General features: G+C 41.0%; 1 protein-coding gene across 5 annotated transcripts in view; it reads left to right on the top strand.

Annotated features, from left to right (window-relative positions):
* The window catches only part of TET1 (tet methylcytosine dioxygenase 1), a 126528-nt gene that overhangs the window by 18710 nt on the left and 85722 nt on the right, over positions 1-22096 (top strand). For 4 of the 5 annotated variants that reach the window (XM_065893854.1, XM_065893858.1, XM_065893857.1 and 1 more), the window contains exon 2: positions 11189-11242. The exons of the other annotated variant lie outside the window; for it this stretch is intronic. In XM_065893854.1, coding sequence (XP_065749926.1) covers positions 11189-11242 — 54 coding nt within the window. The remainder of the gene's footprint in view (positions 1-11188; positions 11243-22096) is intronic. 5 annotated transcript variants of the gene reach the window in all.

The following is a 22096-nucleotide window of genomic DNA, read 5'->3' as shown; positions in this document are numbered from 1 at the left end:
GCAATGGTTGAGAGTCCGCCTGCCGATGCAGGGGACATGGGTTCGTGCCCCGCTCCGGGAAGATCCCACATGCCACGGAGTGGCTAAGCCTGTGAGCCATGGCCACTGAGCTTGCACGTCCGGAGCCTGTGCTCTGCAACAGGAGAGGCCACAACAGTGAGAGGCCCGCGTACCGCAAAAAGAAAAACAAACCAAAAAAACTTATTATCTGATTTTCTGATTATTGCCTTCCTAGTCAGTGTGAAGTGGTATTCCAGGATGGTTTTGATTTGCATTTCTCTAATGATTAATGATATCAAGCATCTTATCATGTCCTTATTGACCATTTGTATATCTTTTTTGGAGAAGTATCTATTCAAGTCTGTCTTAGTCCATTTGGGCTGCTATAACAAAACACTGCAGACAGGGTGGCTTATAAACAACAGAAATTTATTGCTCATAGTTCTGGAGAAGGCACCAGCATGGTTGAATTCTGGTGAAGCCCACTTCCTGGTTCATGGTTTGTGCCTTCTCACTGTGTCCTCACATGGTGGAAGAGGCTAGGGAACTCTCTGGAGCTTCTTTTAGAAGGCACTAATCCCATTCATGAAGGTTCTACCCTCATGACTTAAGCATCTCCCAAAGGCCCCATCTTCTAATATTATATTGGGCTTTAGGATTTCAAAAAATGAATTTTGGGTGGACACAAACATTGTGTAGTGCCTGTCATTTGGTAGCCACCAAACAAATGTTGGTTGAATTAAATGATACTAGTCATAGATGTGGAACTGGTATATAGTAAACATTGATATCTGAAGGGGTTAATAACAACTATTATATACTGAGTACTCGCTAAGTGCCCGGTACTCTATTAAGCACTGACATGCTCATTATCTCATGTAATCCTTGTAATGATCCTATGAAACATACATTCTTCCCCCAATGTATAAAGTAAGACACTGAGGCTTAGACAGGCCAAGTAACTTGTCTAAGACTACACAGTTGATCTTGGATTAGAGCCCTTGGCTTTGATGGTAAGTGCTCATTTAAAGCACCATGTTCCTGGCAATTTCCTGGAGGTCCATTAGTTGGGACTCAACACTTCAGCTACCGAGGGCCAGGGTTCGATCCCTGGTCAGGGAACTAAAATCCCACAAGTGGCGTGGCATGGCCAAAATAATAAATAAATAAATAAAATTAACCACCATGTTTCTGAGCAAGGGGAAGAAGCCAAATATGAAGAACCTGGAGGATAGAGAGAAGTGGGACCAAAACGTGGACTGGTTAAGGATAGCCCTGCTAAGGTGATTGCTGCTATCTTTTAGACTTTTGAAACTTTGAAAGAAATGTTGTAATAGAATCTTATACTAGGTTCATTTTAACAAGGAAACTATATAGCACAGGAAACTATATAGCACTGTATAGCACAGGAAACTATATTCAGTATCTTGTAATAACCCATGATGGGAAAGAATCTGAAAAAGAATATATATATGTGCATATATACATGCAACTGAATCATTTTGCTGTACACCAGAAACTAACACACCAAAAAAAAGCTCCCTAGGGACTTCCCTGGAGGTCCAGTGGTTAAGACTCCATGCTCCCAATGCAGGGGGCACAGGGTCGATCCCTGGCGGGTGAACTAAGATCTTACATGCCACACGGCACAGCCAAAAAAAAAAAAGAAAGAAACTAACACAACATTGTAAGTCAACTATACTTCAATAAAAATTAAAAGAAAAAAGAATCTTTTCTTTTTTTATTATTATTTTTTTTTTTGCGGTACGCGGGCCTCTCACTGTTGTGGCCTCTCCCATTGCGGAGCACAGGCTCCGGACGCGCAGGCTCAGCGGCCATGGCTCACGGGCCCAGCCGCTCCGCGGCATGTGGGATCTTCCCAGACCGGGGCACGAACCCATGTCCCCTGCATCGGCAGGCGGACTCTCAACCACTGCACCACCAGGGAAGCCCTTAAATGAGTTTTAATTGCTTAATAGCTTGTTTATTTGTGCATGTTCATGTGACAGCCATCATTCTCCGTTGCTGTAGTGGAACCACCTGCAAGTCAGCTGCCATACCAGAAGCTTTTTTCATAGCCATTACAGCATTTAACCCTAAAGTCAGCTTTGTCCCTCACTGAGTCTATGGGGGGTTAACTTACTCCGGGTCCCATAGTTAATAAGCATCATTGGGATTTGGATCCCACCAAGGACATACTGATCTTGTATAAGATCATATTTTGATATTGTTTGATGTAACATCTTAAGGTGGACAAGCCATGAGGAAATAATACTTTCTTTTCAAAAAATCTAAATTAATTTTCATTTATCACATACATAGTTATGATTAAGAGAATTGTTAGGTATAGTGGTCCTTCATCCCCACCACCCCCTCCCCAAACCCACTAATGTTTCATTTATGATGATGATTAGCAAAAGTAGCCTTATAAAAATATGGTATATATTCATGAAGTTGGACACAATCACAGCATCAGTGAATGCAGTTTGACTTATTCTCAAATGATGTGCATGAAAGAACTGTTGTTATGAGCAAGGAAAATATCGATTCACAGTTTATAAATATCTAGTAAAAACATTAAGAACCATTTATTTTAAACAGCAAGAGCTAATGTACACTTTGAATAAGTGTTTGGAACTCAGGTAAATCAAACAGATTTGGGGGAAAATTGCATTTTCTTAACTAGTCATTAAGAGTATCTATGGAAACGCCATTATAATCGTTTAGGCTAAAACATTCCTGATAAAGATAGGCAAGTTTTTCATTCAAATCTGCACAGTTAACACGGGTATAACCTTGAGCTCCATACTTGTTGATTTCTAAGGTGGACTGTGGGGAAAATAACTTTTTTGTTTTCTTGCTCCGACAAATATATCTCCTCTTGATCCCACAAGTTATTCCTAAAGGGCTTTACAGTGCAAAAGCTCAAAATGATCCCCTCAGACAATGAAATGGTAATCTCAAGTTAGAAGAAATGTCTCTAGGACTTCGCTGGAGGTCCAGTGGTTAAGACTCTATGCTTCCACTGCAGGCGGCACGGGTCCCATCCCTGGTCAACCCCTGGTTGGGGAACTAAGATCCCACATGATCTGCGGCCAAAAAAAAAAGTCTCTAGTAAGAATATCAAGGACTGTTTATTTATTTTAGTTTAAACAAGAGCTAATGTACCCACTGAATAAGTATTTGGATATCAAGAAAGTCAAACAGACTTTAGAAAAAATTAATTTTAGGCATTCTATAATTATAAATATTGTGGGCTTCATGTCAAGTTTTTTGTTTTTTCTCTCTACCTGAGTTAAGCTCAATGGAAAAGTTATTCATTGTCAGAGATTCCACAGGTGTTAGGCAGTGCCTCGAATATAGCTGGTGTTCTCTGTTCTATTTCTGGAATGAACAAAAGAAGGGCATCCCTTTCTCCGAACATCAGAAGCATCTCTCCAGTACAACCAGAGTTACCCAGCTGAAAGAGTAACATTTCTTGGCAGGCAAATCTTGCTTCTCCATAGATTGTGTGGGACTCGAGTAAATTAGTTCAAAAACTAAAGAGGTTAACCCTTCCTGAGTAACTGATCTCATCTCAACAAAAACCTACATACACTTATTCTCAAAATATTGCTTTACTCTGATATTAGGAGACTTAGTTACATGAGAGTTTTTTCTAGCTAAAATACAAAGGTTTCAGACCTAGGATAAACCAGTCACCTCTCCTTAGTTCTCTTGAAAAGGTAGCTGTTTGTGATGAACAACTTAGCAGGGGTATCGTTGTCTTTTGAAAGGACCAATTATGGAAAGTTGAAGGATGGAACAGAAACATTTCAAACCAGAATGGTAGAGAATTAAGGCTGATTACATCTCTTCATATGCATTCTCAATGACCCGCATTAATGCCCATGTTGTAGCTATCTATTTATATGCATTTCTCCCTATAGTGTGACTGTCAATAGTCACAGTGCTCCCAGTGTCCTTGTATATGTTTTTACCTCCATCTGGGGCGCATACTTTTCTTCTGTCCCTCTATGTTTAACCAACTCCTACTTACAGTGGAAATAAATGTCAGTTCCTCTGGGAAGCCTTCTCTGGACTTGCATAGATTTCTGGGCTCATCCCTTTTCTATACTACTTCATAATAATTATCTGTTTCTGTCTCTCCTGAGATGGTACGGTCCAGTGGGGAGTGGGGAGCCCAGCACCATGTCTGCATATTGAAAGTGCCCAACACTTGTTTTAAAACAACACTATTGTTTTAAGTTTTTGGTTATTAAATGGGGGAATTTCATTGTAAAAACATGAATTAACAAATTGGCTTGATTTTGCTAAACTTAGGTGACACGTAGGTCTAACTTTCTCTGAAAGAAGTTTTATGTGTGTAAATGCTTTGAGCTTCTCAGTGAAACAAGACAGTTTTAGGATTTTGCTATTAGATCAAAAACTGAGGGTATTGGACTTCCCTGGTGGCGCAGTGGTTAAGAATCTGCCTGCCATTGCAGGGGACACGGGTTCGAGCCCTGGTCCGGGAAGATCCCACATGCCGCGGAACAACTAAGCCTGTGTACCACAGTGACTGAGCCTGCGCTCTAGAGCCTGGGAGCCACAACTACTGAGCCCGCCGCCTAGAGCCCATGCTCTGCAGTAAGAGAAGCCACCACAATGAGACGCCCGCGCACCACAACGAAGAGTAGCCCCCACTCGCCGCAATGAGAGAAAGCCTGCGTGCAGCAACGAAGACCCAATGCAGCCAAAAATAAATAATAAATAAATAAAACACAAAAAACTGAGGGTACAATGCTCTCTAGAGTCAGCTCTCTTGCATGAATAACATAGAGAAGGAGCCCGAAGGTACAGAACTTCCTTTAAAAAAAAAAAAGAATAACATTAATTATAAAATACACAGGACAGACTAGGAATAATAAGAAGCATTCAATATATCATTCACAAAAGGGGAAATATTTTCTAAATTGCAGCATCCTTTGTGATTTGTTTTTGACAAAAAGCCATAGATGCTGTTATTGGATTTCGCTGTTCAAATTATGGATCTAGACTGTAATAGAGGGAGTAGACTTGTCAGTTTCAAGTTAGTACTACGAATTGTTGAAAAGAAATTGGGGAGAGGTGATATTTTAGCCCCATTTAGTCTCTGGCATTATCTATGGTTCACCTCATTGTCAACTGTTCTCACCTGGCAGCTGCTGAAGATCACTGCTTGCTTACTTGTTCCTTAGTTCTTGCTATTGAAGAGCAGTTATTTTTACCAGCTGTAAGCAGGACTGCTAGAGAGAATGGAGTTGGATACTTGGTAGACCAGGCCCCTTAGAGGGAAAAAGCATTACTGCAGATAAGCCTCAGGGAAGGAAGTGGGGGAGGGAAGCCAGGGAAAGGCTGTGCCAGGGGATCGACTCAAATCACTCACGATTAAAAACTGAGATCTCCTGTGTTAACCTTTCAGGTTCCTATGTCTCACACGACATAAAATTAAACTAACTTTAAGATCTCCATTAGAATTGTTAAAGTATGAACCGCCTTTTTTTTTGTTATTCTTATTGATTGGAAGTTTACAAAAAGGTGGTACTTGGAATATCTTAACCAAGTATCACAGCGAAAGCTATGTCTCCAACAGTAAATAAGAGGAGACATATAGGAGGATTTCATGGGAGGCGAGAGTGTGGCTTATACTGGAAGGATTTTGTGCTGCGCAGGTATCAATTCTGAGGAATAGTAAATAACTCGAGATTAATTTAGAAGAAGACTCCTCCTAGGCAGTATTTGTGTGTCTAGTTTCTTGTGGGTGCAGAATTGCTTATGTTTAGAAAGAGAAGTAGGATTTTGAAATTATTCATAAATTTATCTCTGAGGGTACACAATGCTATCTTTTAAAAAATACACCTAGGGCTTCCCTGGTGGCGCAGTGGTTGAGAATCTGCCTGCCAATTAAGGGGGCACGGGTTCAAGCCTTGGTCCAGCGAGATCCCACATGTCACGGAGAAACTAAATCCGTGTGCCACAACTACTGAGCCGGCACTCTAGAGCCTGCGAGCCACAACTACTGAAGCCTGTGTGCCTAGAGCCTGTGCTCTGCAACAAGAGAAGCCACTGCAATGAGAAGCCTGCACACCGCAACAAAGAGTAGCCCCCGCTCGCTGCAACTAGAGAAAGCCCACACGAAGCAACGAAGACCCAACACAGCCAAAAATATATATTAATTAATTAATTTAAAAAATACTGGGGCTTCCCTGGTGGCGCAGTGGTTGAGAGTCTGCCTGCCGATGCAGGGGACGCGGGTTCGTGCCCTGGTCCGGGAAGATGCCACGTGCCGCGGAGCGGCTGGGCCCGTGAGCCATGGCCACTGGGCCTGCGCGTCCGGAGCCTGTGCTCCGCAACGGGAGAGGCCACTGCAGTGAGAGGCCCGTGTACCGCAAAAAAAAACCCACTAATCTTTGGACTTCCCTGTGGTCCAGTGGCTAAGATTCCTCGCTCCAGGCTCGGGTTCCATCCCTGGTCAGGGAACTAGATCCCACATGCCGCAACTAAAGATCCCACATGCCGCAACGCCCACGTGCCGCAAGTAGGACCCGGTGCAGCCAAATAAATAAATAAACAAATATTAGGAAAAAAATACTAATCTTCTTGAGTGGTTGTTGTAGCCTAAAAACGATGCATGTGAGGGGCTTTTTTGGGAAGTATTGTTGATTTACAGGATTATATTAGTTTCAGGTGTACAACATAGTGATTCAATATTTTTATAATTAAGGGTGTGGTTTTGAAGTATTTTTTGTTTTTGTTTTGTTTTTGGCCGCATCACACGGCATGTGGGATCTTAGTTCCTGACCAGGGACTGAACCCGTGCCCCCTGCAGTAGAAGCGTGGAGTCTTAACCACTGGACCGCCAAGGAAGTCCCTTTTTTTGTGTGTGAAGATGGTTCTTTTAAGGTTATTTTGGGATATTTGCCAATTCTATTGTTGAGTAATGAAGAGGAATTATAGAGAGAGCAATGTAAATGGTTAGATTCAGGCTCAAGTTCAGGTTTTAACTTGCTGTGTAACCTGAGCTAAGTAATTTTACCTCTTTGGACCTCAGTTTATCTATGACCTAAATTTTCTCTGATGTTCTTTTTTTAGCTCTGTAATCATGTGACTTTTAAGAGAAAAGAGATAGATCTCATTTTGTAATATTTGAAAAAACCTAACACAAAATTAAGTAACTCATGCAACTTAATAATGGTTCCTTGTAGGGAAAAACAAATAGATTTAAATGACAAAAATAAGTTCTGAATAGGTTGGACTACAACGCAATGTGTCTTAGTTTCTCAACTTGTCATTCATTCAACTGGATCTAGTTGTATGCATTTTGCCCTAAATAATAAGACAATGGAGGGCTTCCCTGGTGGCGCAGTGGTTGAGAGTCCGCCTGCCGATGCAGGGGACATGGGTTCGTGCCCCGGTCTGGGAAGATCCCACATGCCGCGGAGCAGATAGGCCCGTGAGCCATGGCCGCTAGGCCCGTGCGTCCGGAGCCTGTGCTCCGCAAAGGGAGAGGCCCCATCAGTGAGAGGCCCGCATACCGCAAAAAAAAAAAAAAAGAAGGATAATGGGAATGGCTCTCGACCTCCACTTTCTCTGCTAGTAATTTCTGATTATTTTCTCCATCAAAGTTCATGTCACCTAAGCCTTGAGCTGAGATGAACAAATCGCTAGGTATAGGATTTAGAACAGATGGTCACAACTAATTGATGTTACCAATCTACTCTGTGTTCAAACAAGTATAGATCTTCATGGTGTAGTATCAGTTGGATATTTGGAGTTAATGTTAGTTCTGGTCACTTCCATTAACCCCCATTTAGCTGGGATGAGCTTTGGCTTTATTATTAACTCATTTTACAGAACACTAAACATAGACCTTCGATGTTTGCTTAGGTTGCCAAGTGCGATGTTGTGTGGTTTCATGAGTATCCCATACAGTGAAAACGCCTGTCCATGGGGCTTTAAAAAATGGACCTCTCACCAGTGTGGATATTCAGTAGACCTAACACTCTGATCCTGATTTTATTTTATTGAGGCAAACATATGGATCACACAGGTAATAAAATGATTTAAAATATATAATTATATCTTTTTTATTTTTTCGCCACACGGCACATGGGATCATAGTTCCCCAACCAGGGATCAAACCCGCATCCTCTGCACTGGAAGCACGGAGTCTTAACCGCTTAACGGCCAGGGAAGTCCCCTATAATTATATCTTAATATATCATGGCCATTTTACTAAATTGTGAACAATCAACCTGGGAAAATGTTGATGCTTTTTAAAAATGTCATTCGGCTATTCAAGGGGAGAGGCATAACCTGTAATTGAAATGGAAGACACTTTAAGAAATGTAGGGCTACCCTTGTGTGCATTGCTGATGGGAATGTAAAATGGTAAAAAATAGTTTGGCTGCAGAAAATGGTTTGGTGGTTCCTCAAAAAATTAAACAGAGTTGTCATATGACCCAGCAATTCTACTCCCAGGTATATACTCAAATGAATTGAATGCAGGGACTCAAATAGATACCTGTATACCCATGTTCATAGCAGTATTATTCACAATAGTCAAAAGGGAGAAATGACCCAAAAGTGTATCAACAGAAGAATGGGTAACAAAATGTTGTTATTCAGCCTTAAAAAAGAATGAAATTCTTAATACATCTTACAACATGGATGAACCTTGAAAACATTATGCTAAGTGAAATAAGCCAGACGTAAAAGAACAAACATTGTGTGATACTACTTATATGAGGTACCTAGAGCAGGCAAATTTATAGACTCGGAAAGTAGAACAGAAGTGCGCACGGGAGCGGGAAGTTACTGTTTAATGAGTACAGAGTTTCTGTTTGGAATAATGAAAAAGTTCTGGAAATGTAAAGTGGTGATACTTGCACAACATTGTGGATATACTTAATGCTACTAAATTGTACACTTTAAAATGGTTAAAATGGAAAATTTTATGTTATGTATGTTTTACTACACACACAAAAATCTCCAAAGAGAAAGAAATGTAGGGTTAGAAGGTTTAGCACTCATTTTCAAATCTTGTATTTGGTCCTATTTTCCTACCCATTCATTTCACGGTTGCTTCATTCCCCACAGAGAGCTTCTTAGCGTGGGCTCAGTGTGCTTCATGTTGCCGTGGTGGACGTGGTTAGGTCAAAATCCACTGGTTTTGCTTGCTGCTTACATTTGTTAAAAATTTTGAAAGTGGGTGGGTGGGGGAGAGGTAGTTTAAAGTGGGGAAACAATGCATGTTGGACTTCCCATTCCAACAAGAAAAGCGTGCTTTTGTGGCAGACTGAAAGGCTAGGAATCAAGGGTGATGAAATACAGGCTTTCCGGCCCTCTCTCTGTTCCCGATTTCTGGTTGTGGGAATCTGTTCTGAATCCAACTGCAAGTGGAAAACCAATCTTTGGCTGAGCAGCCAGTGAGGCCCTCCTGCCAATCCCCCAAATGTGCTGCTGAAACTTTGGCCCTGTGAAGATGGAGCTGAGGCTGTCTTCCCAAGATCTGTGCAGCTGTCAAGGTGGCTGTGATGGGACTGTGACTGGCCTCTGCACTGCATTTTGGCAGTGACCTTGAGACCTGCCAGCTCAAACAGCTGTCCTGGTTCTTCGTCTACTGCCCCTGTTCCATGTCCAGGAAGCTGAAGGGAGGGGCTAAACTCCTCTGGCTCTGTCATTCCCAGGGTCTGGCAAGTTCTAACTGTGGTGCCCAGCTCTCCCAGTGCTTACCACCCACTGGGCATGGGGGCAATTCAGGTGTGTTGAGTGTGGCTGGTTGCTTGTTCCACCTCTGGCTCAGCTCCCAATCCCTGGGAAGTGAGTGGCTGTGTCTGTCCATCAGCCCGTGCACAGACAGGCTCCACGTGGGGACTTGCTTGGCAGCTCTGCGGAGAGATGCTCAGTGACAGTTGATGATCCTGGGAGGCAGAGGAGCCAGAGGTGCTTCTTCTGTCCCAAAGTTATGAATCCGCCTTCTGGAAGGGATGGATTTCTTTGGGAAATGAAGGTCATCAGAAATGTCCAGAGCAAGAGAGAGAAATCTTTTTAAAACCTCCAGCCACTCAGAGTGGCAAGTGCATTTTGAAAACTCCTCCACCTCTCCTTGCCCTCATCCTGTCCTTTCCCTTTTAAGTGGCTTTATTATTTTTTTTAATCCGCCTTTATCATTGGACATTTATTGACAGAAATCAAATTGCTGTGTTTCTGGGCAAAGCGCCTGCAGCAGAGAGGTGTGGTTCCTGAGGAATGAGACACGCAGCCCAACAGCTGAGCCTACACTGTCCTCACATAACCTCCCTGCCTTAAATATCGCCAATATTTAGCCTTGCCTTATAAAGTAAAAATGCACAATACCTTCCAGAGTTTCAGCAAGCCCAAATGCCCCCATCAGCTCAGTTATATCTCCTGTACGTTAAAGATAGGACCGCGCACCCCTCCCCCCGCGCAGACCTGCCCTCGGAGCCGCCAAGAGGTTACTAATCAGGGAGAATCCGCCATCGATCCGATGGTGGAGACCTGGGGGATTTGTGTGCATTGTTTTTGCTGAAGCCTCCTGTGATTTCGGCGCGACCAGATCCTCTGCAGCGAACTCCATGTCGCAGCTTGTGGCTGCCTGTGTCCTGTGGTGAGAGCGGAGCCGCACAGGAGATCCTTTGTCTAGGAAGGCTAGGCAGAGAAGATCACTTTGGAGTTGCTAAGCTCTGCATTGCCATTGGCTGCACTCTTTGTGGGGCTGTTTTTGCAAAAGGCATGCCCAGCACGTCTACAGTGCTGGCAGGCCAGGGCTGCCTTTAAACACCATGATAATAATACCAAAAAGCAGTTTGCAGAACTGTTCAACTGTAGAGGCTTCCTCTGCAGAAGCAAGCAAGATGGCTACCTCGTGGGCTTCGCTGTGAAGAATGCAGAGGCTAATTAAGACAGACTTTAAGGGGAAAAAAGGGTATTTCCCTACTTCATCTTTATGCAAGGCTTTTTTTCAGTGACTTTTGAAGTGTACATTTTACATAAGCTCTTTAGGTTCTGTCTCGCAAACATGTTGATGATTTTAGATGGTATAAGTAGTTTTATAGAGAATAGCCAAAAATTTTTTGGGGGGGAGGTGGGAGCTAATTTTTTTTCTCTTATATGGAGGCTCATTTTGCAATTTGATTTTTTTTAGGTTATAAAGGAAAACAAGAGGCCCCAGAGGGAAAAGAAGCCCAAAGTTTTAAAGGTAATCAGCTATTGATTAACTCATATTTAATATTTTTCCATTTCATATAGTATTTTTCTGTCACTTAGGGGTAAATTTGGAGTACAGTAGATGTAAATTCTCCCAGATTTTCAGTAGATAAATGAATTTTCACTCAAACTAAAGTGTTTTCTCTCTCTTTCTCTCTCTCTCTCTCTTTTTTTTTGATACGTTGCATAATATGCATATTAGCATCCTTTATTTTCAACTCCACACGAGTCTGCAGAAAGAAAACTTTATATGCAAGTGTTGTGAATAAAATTTGTGGCTTTTTTTGTAGCTCCATTTGTAGCATCTGCATTTGTGGTGTTGCACCAGTGTGTAAACTTCAGCTCTTAAGGAGAAAGACACTATTTAAAGTTGACAGCTATGATCCATTGTGATTTTAATGGACCTTCCATTAGACACTATTTTAAAATGTGTGATTTTTCCAAAGGAAAAGGTGCTTAGAGGTTCTAGTTCAGCTTAAAATGTGTAAGCCATTGAGGTTTTACAGCCAAATTACAATTGCTTAATCCCAAATTCTCATTATATCATCTTTAATTTGGGCATTCATGGAGCTGTAGGAATGTGTATGTTTTCTTTATTTTCAGTAGTTTGCCTAATGAGTATTTAGTAGTTACCTAATTCAGTTATAAGCTATTAGTCTGTGTTATGAGCTTTGTATAGTATTTTAAATGGTTAATTTAAAAGCATATGACATTACTAAAAGTTCAAGACTAGCTTTAGCAAATAGGTGCTTATGTGTTAAAGGTTTCAAGTGGTATATTGCTCTTATGAATGTAACTATCCTGAGCAGTCAACATTTTTAATTCAAGAAGACATATTAAACAATAAAATGACTGGTATTTAAAATTATATTGTGTATATATAATTGAAAATATCTTACCTTAATCTTAGCTTTTCTTCTGCAAATAAAGTTTTGGCACTCATAGAGGAACAACATGTTTGAACTATGGATATAGCACATTTTAAAACCTCATTTGTTTCCCCAGTTGTGTACCTTGAAAATGCTATTGACATGCAGAACCAAACCTTGCATTGCTTTCTAATTTGTCTGACCACTTCAAGTTTCTGTTTCCTGTGTGTATACAGCATTGCCATGTATATTTTTCATCAACCAACAAGTATTTATTTAATATTTACCACACAGTCATCAATGTGCCAGGCACTGTGAAATGAATGAGATTGCTTGGCACAAATTCTCACTGGGCCTGGACAAATAGAATACTGGTTATTTTCAAGGTAAATTAAACCCTTCTCTGTTTTTCTCCTGCATATTGATCCACCTGCCCCCTTTTAATCCTTTCCCCTCCCCCAATTATAGAAGAATATCATTAAAATCCCTAAGTATATTTCTCAATCTCTTTTTACACTTCCTGTGTTGGGTGTAACCATCTCAGGTGTTTTGTCTTAAAATCTTCAAGTGAGAAATAGTTTCAGTCCTGCTGTTATAAATGGTTCTCAAATTTGTGTGTGTGGGGGTGGTGTGGGGTGGGAAAGCAGCATGGAAGAAAGGGATGGAGACTGCATGGACAAACTAACATGGACTAATCTTGGTAGCTAAATCATCACCTGCCTTTCCTACAAGGTAGAATTGGACTTTGGGAATACTATTTAATTCTATGTTTATTTTGTTAGTCTGTGGGTGTCCTGTCACCTGAAATAAATTTCAGAAGTAAATATACTGTGTATTGCTTTTTTGAATCATGGCAATAGACCCTGACTTTTAAAAAGGAATAAGTGCCTGTGGATGGCTGAAATTCAGGTGCCACAGCAAGCAGAACCAAACTGTTGCTCACTTCGTCTATAGTTATCAGTTGTTGTACAACAGTAGAGAAATGCTCTAAAAGGAAAAAAAAAATTTTTTTCTGATGTTGGCATTTTTAAATGTTTTCTTTAATTTTCTGTTGGGCATAATTTTTTTTTGTTCCTTTTCAAAGAAAGCTTTGTTTCTCTGCTCCACAGGAGAAATGCTAAAATACTTTCAGATTTTAGCTTGATATGTGTAAAATATAGTTAGAGCAAGTGTAGAATATTATATAGCCCTGAAGGAGATGTTAAGAAAACTAAATCCAACTTTTGGGAGGAAGGGTGGAGGAAAAGTAAAACTTCCCATTTAGGATTTTATGGGTGAGAACTTAACATTCCAGCTGGCTGCTACCCAGGGGATCAGTCATGGGAATCTACAGGTTACACCTTGGTTTCCTTTCATAATTCTTTCTTTGCTTTTGGCATTGTGCCAGACTTCTACTCTTCTTCCTTTGACTCTGGCCTCTTAAGTCTTCACATCTCCTAGGTCCCTTGCTCTTTGTCAGGGTGGCTGCTACGTATAGGTATCCTGACTCATTTTCATCTTCATCTATTGGGAGGTAGTTGGATAAATGAAGAGTCTGACTAAGGAAATTGGGAATAGAATTGAAGCTTGTCTCATCCTACTCTGAACCTGCTAACTAAATACTGAATCCAGTTGTGGGGCTGAAATTGCCTGGTGTGTCTCACACCTCTCATCTTTAAACAATCTATTATCTATATCAAACAATCTATTATCTATATCAAAAACCTGTATGCATTCTATTACAATTCGAAGTTTAAAACTATACATAGTGATCTCAAATCCCAGACTACAGAGAGCGTTTTCCCCGAGCTGAAATGACGGTTTCTGTCCAAAGCACTCTAATGGCCAGAATGGGCACCAAATGATGGGGGTGAGGGTGGGGGTGCTCAGCACAAACTCCTGCCCCCACTGGGGCTGAAGGACCAGGTTCCTGCTCAGGCGCTCTTGTTGATCACTGGAGTTGATCTGTCTTCATAGATGGCAGCATGTTAGCTGTGCTATAATTGTTTGCTTGACTGTTGAATAAGGTGAAGGTATGAGATGATTTCAGGCCTTGATTCATGAACTTGTACTTGTGAGTGGCATGGTTTGGAGGTCCTCTTGGTAGAAACATTTATGTAAATAATCACTATTTTGTGTTTTGGGGTGGGAGAAAGTAATTTTAAGGTAATATCACTTCAGTTAGGTTGTCACTCCCTGTCCCTAGAGAAAATCAGATTACGCAGTCAGTTGGGAGTACTGGGGAGAATTTAATAAAGGGATTGTTTAAAAGGTGTGGGCAGGGTTCATAAAAATCTAAATCTAGGGATGACAAAGCATCCCGGGACTAATGACAGCAGAGAGATATTGCCATTCCTAGGCCTGAAGGGGCAGGGGCTTTTGTGTGGCCTTTGATAATGGGATCTTTCTTGAAGTGAAAGTCATGGGGAGGTGGGTATGGAAATAAATACTTTGCCATCCAGTTTCCTGCTGCTTTCATTGGTTGATCCCAATCAGAAGCCAAAAGGAAAAAGGGAGCCTACTGATGATGAAATATATCTTGTTCCGCCTCCTGTGTCATGTAAGAGGGTGTAGAAGATGGAGTGGGGACCTGAAGGGCAAACCAAACATATATTCAGCATCACTACTGACCACAGGGGCAGTATGGTAGGGTCAAAAATGGTACCAGAATCATGATTATGTAAGAAAGTAACACTGGACACTGGACAGGGTTGGGTGAAGTTTATATAAGAACTCTATACTATTTTTGCAACTTACCTGAAAATCTAAAATCATGTCAAAATAAAAAGTGTGGGTATCCCTGAGAATGAACTGCATTTATACATTCTGTAATTTCTTATCTGGTAAGGAACATTTTCTAGCTATTTGATTATAAAATATCTTCAAAGTATTATTTGGAAGAACTGGGTGAACAAATATAAAGAAATGTCAGTGTATATTAAACCAGGACACTGTCTACAAATGATTTAGAAATGAAAAAGAAAACTAAGTGATCTTCCTGCTAGCTTCTATGCCGGCAGCTCTGTTCATCACTGTTTCCTTCCTTCCTTGATGATGCTGATAAAAGTAGAATGAGTGGTTGTTGGGGGGAACAGGGGGTGGGATGGGGTAAATAAGACATATTTCACTAGGAGAGAAGGACAAGACACTGGCGTGTAGCTATAGTGGTAAGTCTTTTAGAAATGTTTTAAAAGGAGAATCAAATCATAAATGAATCACATTCATATGTGGTCTTGATTTACATGACAGTGATATTCAAAATATTTAGTACCTTCATGGCCTGGCACACAGTTAATGCTCAATATGTGTTGTTTCTTGAACAACAGTATTATTAACATTCGATAAATACTTTTTTAGCCAATACTGAATGCTGGGCTACAATGGTGTGTAAGACCAAAGTGATTTCAGCCCTCAAGGAGATTAAATGTTGCTGAGGAAAGGCCAAAAAAAATTAAAGACAAATTAATAAATTACAAATTGTGGCATATACTTTGAAGGAAAAAAAGAAACAAAAAAAATTTGCCAAGACCGGGGAAAACACCCCCTAGGGAAATTTACTTGGTATCTTTGAGAACTATTCCCTTCTTTTGTAAATTGTTACATACACTAGTGAGGGTTTAAAACTACCAAATTAGATACAATTGAGTTACCCTGTTTATCTTAAAAACTCATTAAGCTACAAGAAATGAAAGTAACAGGGTTACTAAAGATTTTTATTCTGTGCACACTTATCTACAACTTTGTTTCAGTTAGTTAAAGAAATCATTGGTAAAATGATAAACTTTTCTTAACTCTAGTTATAAAGTAACATTCCATGACTTATAGCGGCAACATGTTACAAATTTTAGTGACATTCTATACTGAGCTTGATGGTTGTTCAGGGGGGAAAAAAGCCATTTGATAGTCTTTTTTTTGGCTGCACTATGCAGCATGCGGATCTTAATTCCTGACCAGGGATCAAAACTGCACCCCCTGCAGTGGAAGCATGGAGTCTTAACCACTGGACCGCCAGGGAAGTCCCTTGATAGTCTTACATAGTCCCAGGCAAAGAATCCCAGACTTCTGAATATAACAGACCATGGGGGCAGTTGTGTGTCGGGGGGGCGAGGCAGGGGAGATTCACAGTGGTGAGAGCATCCACAAAGGGATACCAACTTTATAAACAAAACAATAACAACAATAAAAAAACCCCCACAAACATATACATTGGAAGAAGATAATCTCAGAATATAGGGTGGTCATAAAATTTAATAATTTAGCCTTATGATTCAACACATGGTCCTTATTTTCCTCATGTCATAAGCTGGCAAAAACTATCAGAGACCAGTGCTTATCCATCAGTGTTTATTCACACGCTCAAAGGCACACATGGGGCTTCTGTTTTGCATACCCAGAAATTGTAACATAGCATTTTGACCAGGGACGATGAGACTGAGTTCAGGCTGAGAACTCAGACTCAGGGCTGAGTTCTCACTAAGTTAGCTCACATACAGTCAAATCATTCATTTATCATCGGAACACGAACATTTCCAGTGATTCAAAATTCATGTCCATTTTGTAATTTCTAGGAATGATCCCAAACAGAGAATCAGTGAATAGAAGCCAAGTGGGGTGAATAGGCTTGAAGAAAATTTCATTCAGGCTACAAAAAAAGTCTGTTGAGTTTTTCCTAGCTTAGAAAAGAACATATGCTTTGTGTCTTGAATCCTTATGCTCATCTGATAATGTGTTTGTGCTTTGATAGTGCTAGATTCATACTGTTTTCTGAGGTCTGCCTTGCTTATTGTATAGCTCTCCATCTATTGGCTAGAATATCATCTCAATAGACAGGGGCTTCCCTGGGGCTTCCCTGGTGGCGCAGTGGTTGAGAGTCCGTCTGCCGATGCAGGGGACACGGGTTCGTGCCCTGTGTCCGGGAAGATCCCACATGCTGCGGAGCGGCTGGGCCCGTGAGCCATGGCCGCTGAGCCTGCGCATCCGGAGCCTGTGTGCCGCAGCGGGAAAGGCCAGCATACCGCAAAAAAAAAAAATCAATAGATGGGTAAAAACAGCCAAGTAAGAACTGTTAAATTTTTGTTAAAATCTCACTAGTATCTTAAGTCATTTTCAAGTTATAATTAATTTTATAATGAAATGCCTTTCAATATTCAAAATGTGTCATAAAAATGTTTTTAAAGATGTAATGGCAAGGGAACTTCCCTGGTGGCGCAGTGGTTAAGAATCCACCTGCCAATGCAGGGCACACGGGTTCGAGCCCTGGGTCGGGAAGATGCCACATGCTGTGGCACAGCCCATGTGCCACAACTACTGAGCCTGCGCTCTAGAGCCCATGAGTCACAACTACTGAGCCAATGTGCCACAACTACTGAAGCCCGGGCGCCTAGAGCCCATGCTCTGCAACAAGAGAAGCCACCGCGGTAAGAAGCCCATGCACCGCAACGAAGAGTAGCCCCCGCTTGCTGCAACTAGAGAAAGCCCACGCACAGCAACGAAGACCCAATGTAGCCTAAATCAATCAATCAATCAATCAAACACCATTTAAAAACCTTTGGTAAAAAAAAGATGTGATGGGGGCTTCCCTGGTGGCGCAGTGGTTGAGAGTCCGCCTGCCGATGCAGGGGACATGGGTTCGTGCCCCGGTCTGGGAAGATCCCACATGCCGCGGAGCGGCTGGGCCCGTGAGCCATGGCCGCTGAGTCTGTGCTCCGCAATGGGAGAGGCCACAACAGTGAGAGGCCCGCGTACCGAAAAAAAAAAAAAAAAAAAGATGTGATGGCAAGATTTATCCACCACAGTGGCCTATTCAAGAGAATGAAGATTACAATGTCATTCTTTAACTTGTTCTGATGCTTCATAGTTTTAAATACTGCTTTAGTATTTTTTGAGCTAAAAACAGGACTTTCTGCACATGAAAAATTTTAAGGGAAGAGATGTTACAGTTTTATTATCTATGTTTAAAATTAATGATATATGAATTTGATTAAAGCATAGGTTCTTTTCATGGTTCTAGGGAACCAGATGTTAAACAGTAAACTTATTTTAGCAACTTAGTTATTTTTAAGTAACTAAATTATTTATTTTAAGCATTATATTGCGTGCTTAATTTTAAATATAGTATACAGAAATACACACTCATAGGATCATAAGATTGTTATAGACTTAAGTGAATTATTTAATACATGTTACATTGCCTAGGACAGCTTGACATATAGTAATTTCTCAATTAGTGGTGTTATTACATCTAAAGGTATAATTTATCCTACTAAAAATATTAAGTGAGCCTTTAAGAAAATGTGTATTTTCTTAGCAATATATTCACTTGCCTTATTTGAGAAATATAAACCTGTATTACAAAAAGCCTTTTCTTTCCTTTTAAAAATGTCACTTCTGCTTTTTCTAATAAGAATTATCAGAAAGGAATCTTTAAACCTTGAATATATTAAATTTCTCTCTTTCCTGTTTTATTTACATGTATATATTTTATAGAATCAATAATTCTATAATAAAGAGTAGAATATCATCACTATGAAAAATAATCTCACAGCTGATGGTTAGTTTCAATTATAGGACTCAGCTGCAAAGGACTAGGATGAACATATTTGAAACAGGATATAAGTTATAGTGACGTTTGCAAGTTCTGTACCTTAAGCATGATTTCTTCCAGATAAGAATCACATAAGAAAGTTCTCAGTAAATTATCACAAAATTTATCTTAGATATCTGAAAGTATCTTTTTCTTAGAAAAAAATGTTTTTACTTAATATCTTGTGTATTATTCTACTTTAGAAAGGGGAAAAAAATCTAATAACTGTGTATTCCACTTCTTGAAGTAAGTTTAATATTATTTTAGACATAACTTCTCTGAAAATAGAAAACACAAATCTGAAATTTTCTGAGTACTTAATTTTTTCTTTTGCCACTTGGCATGTGGGATCTTAGTTTCCTGAACAGGGATCTAACCTGTGCCCCTTGCATTGGAAGTACGGAGTCTTAACCACTGGACCACTAGGGAAGTCCCCGAGTATTTAATTTTGATATCATAGGTATTTAGGGCTTTTGATTACTTTTAGTTTTAAAATTTAAACCATGTGTATTTTTGTGGTATCAGCAGTGCCCAAAGGAAAGTGCCGGACTGAGGGAAATTTAATTGAACTATCTGAGAGCTATTTTCATTTTTTTTTGGATTACTTTTTTCTTTATTATTATTAATAAATTAATTAATTTATGGCTGTGTTGGGTCTTCGTTGCTGCGTGTGGGCTTTCTCTAGTTGCGGCGAGCGGGGCTCTTCCTTGTGGTGCACAGGCTTCTCATTGAGGTGGCTTTTCTTGTTGCAGAGCATGGTCTCTAGGCATGTGGACTTCAGTAGTTGTGGCATGTGGGCTCAGTAGTTGTGGCTCACGGGCTCTAGAGTGCAGGCTCAGTAGTTGTGGTACATGGGCTTAGTTGCTCTGTGGCACATGGGAGCTTTTGAGATCAGGGCTTGAACCCGTGTCCCCTGCATTGGCAGGTGGGTTCTTAACCACTGAGCCACCAGGGAAGCCCTATTTTCATTACCTTTAAACCAGAGTGGATGTTCAATAAATGATAGCTATCGTCATCATGATTGTTTTTGTTATGGTTGTTAATATAAAATAAAATCCTTTATAGAATATTGATGTGTTTAGATTTTTAGTTGCTTTTATTATTTGGTAAACTAGATTGTAAACCTCTTAAGCTTAGAGCAGCATTCAACTTTGTGTTCTGCACTCTTAATGTAATGTCTTGTACCTACAAGTCAATACATGTTGGTTTAATGAATGATTGAATTAATGCATTTCATGGCCTAACTTTATTTAGTCAGTTAGGTCTGAAGTGTAGAAATTATTATAGTGACATCTGGGTATATAAGGGAAACTGTACTTTCTGAAATCATCAGGCCAGCCTTGAATAGTGTTGATAATGAATTGCTATGGAAATCAGGATATATAGCTAATATGTTTATTTTAATTTGATTAATTGTTCTGTAAATTTTATTTGAAAAAATCAAACCTACAGAAAAGTTGAAGGAATAACACATTGTCCATCAATATATATATATTTTTTTGCTGGATCATGTGACATTTTACCTATAAATTCTTCAGCGTGCCTCTCCTTAACTGCAGTACAGTGATCACACTGGGGATAGTTAATGATTCAGAAGGTACTGTCCATTTTAAAAATCTTTTCCATCGTTTCCCCCTCTACCCCCTCAAATCCTTTTTAGCTGTTTCCTCCTGATCTAGCCTCTAATCTTTTTTTTTTTTGGCGGTACGCGGGCCTCTCACCGCCGCGGCCTCTCCCATTGCGGAGCATAGGCTCCGGACGCGCAGGCTCAGCGGCCATGGCTCACGGGCCCAGACACTCCGCAGCATGTGGGATCTTCCCGGACCGGGGCACAAACCCGCGTCCCCTGCATCGGCAGGCGGACTCTCAACCACTGTGCCACCAGGGAAGCCCTAGCCTCTAATCTTAAATCATGTCTTGGATTTGGTTGTCTTGTCTCTTTGTTCTCTTTTTATTTGGTCTTACTATCATTTTGAGTGTGTTTACATAAATTTATTTATTTTCAGCTGCGTTGGGTCTTCGTTGCTGTGCGCGGGCTTTCTTTAGTTGCATTGAGCGGGGGCTACTCTTCATTGCAGTGCGCGGGCTTCTCATTGTGGTGGCTTCTCTTGTTGCGGAGCTCGGGCTCTAGGCGTTCATGTTTCAGAAGTTGTGTCACGTGGGCTCTAGAGCGCGGGCTTAGTAGTTGCGGCGCGCGGGCTTAGTTGCTCCGCGGTATGTGGGATCTTCCCGAACCAGGGCTTGAACCTGTGTCCCCTGCATTTGCAGGCAGATTCTTAACCATTGCACCACCAGGGAAGCCCGTGTGTGTGTGTGTTTCTTGATTGGTGATTTTGAACACTACTTCTCTTCCATTACATTTTTATAAAATGTTTTGTTTTGAAGATCAAGCAATCTGGGTAAATTACAATAAATTTCAGGTGTCAGGTAGGTTGTCCAATCTACATTTAGCTGTTGGGGTCTTTGTCAGAGATTGTCCAATGCTTCCTGGATTGGACCCTAAATTCTTAATTAGAGGAAAGTAGCAGATTGAAAAAAGAAATATAGTTGGCTAAACTCAGATTAAATTGACCTGCCCCATCTATACCAGGTAGTAGCAGGGAGTGGAAGAGAAAATGGATACCTTAATTATGGTTTCACTGAAATAAAGAAATGAAAAAAAATGAAGTAGGGGTATTTATAGAGCCATGGGGAAGAACTTTCAGTACTGTTGGCTTGAAGTCAGGGTATTGATGAACCTTATAAAAATCTGAATGTTATTTGCTGATTAAAATAAATAAAAGCTATTTCAAAATGTTGATTTTTGTCACTCTACACCCATGAAATCTAGTTTATGCCCTCACTTAATGGACAGGATAAAATAGCTGCAGTTTAGAGCATTTCATCAAAAGTTTTTTTTTTTTTTTTTGCGGTACGTGGGCCTCTCACTGTTGTGGCCTCTCCCGTTTCGGAGCACAGGCTCCGGACGCGCAGGCTCAGCGGCCATGGCTCATGGGCCCAGGCGCTCCGCGGCATGTGGGATCTTCCCGGACCGGGGCACGAACCCGTGTCCCCTGCATCGGCAGGCGGACTCTCAACCACTGCACCACCAGGGAAGTCCCTCATCAGCAGTTTAATCCAGCTGTCCAGGGTTTACTTAAAGCCTCTGATATTTGATCACTTCATTAAAACAAGTTAGGAGGGCTTCCCTGGTGGCGCAGTGGTTAAGAATCCACCTGTAAATGCAGGGGACGTGGGTTTGAGCCCTGGTCAGGAAGGTCTCACATGCCACGGACCAACTAAGTCTGTGTGCCACAACTACTGAGCCTGCGCTCTTAGAGCCCCCGTTCCACAACTACTGAAGTCTGCTCACCTACAGCCCGTGCTCTGCAACAAGAGAAGCCACCGCAAGGAGAAGCCTGCGTACTTCAACGAA

The sequence above is a fragment of the Phocoena phocoena genome, chromosome 16 (assembly GCF_963924675.1).
Source record: "Phocoena phocoena chromosome 16, mPhoPho1.1, whole genome shotgun sequence".
Taxonomy (NCBI): Eukaryota; Metazoa; Chordata; class Mammalia; order Artiodactyla; family Phocoenidae; genus Phocoena; species Phocoena phocoena.
Note: the sequence above shows the minus strand (reverse complement) of the source record. Positions and strands in the feature narration are given on the sequence as shown.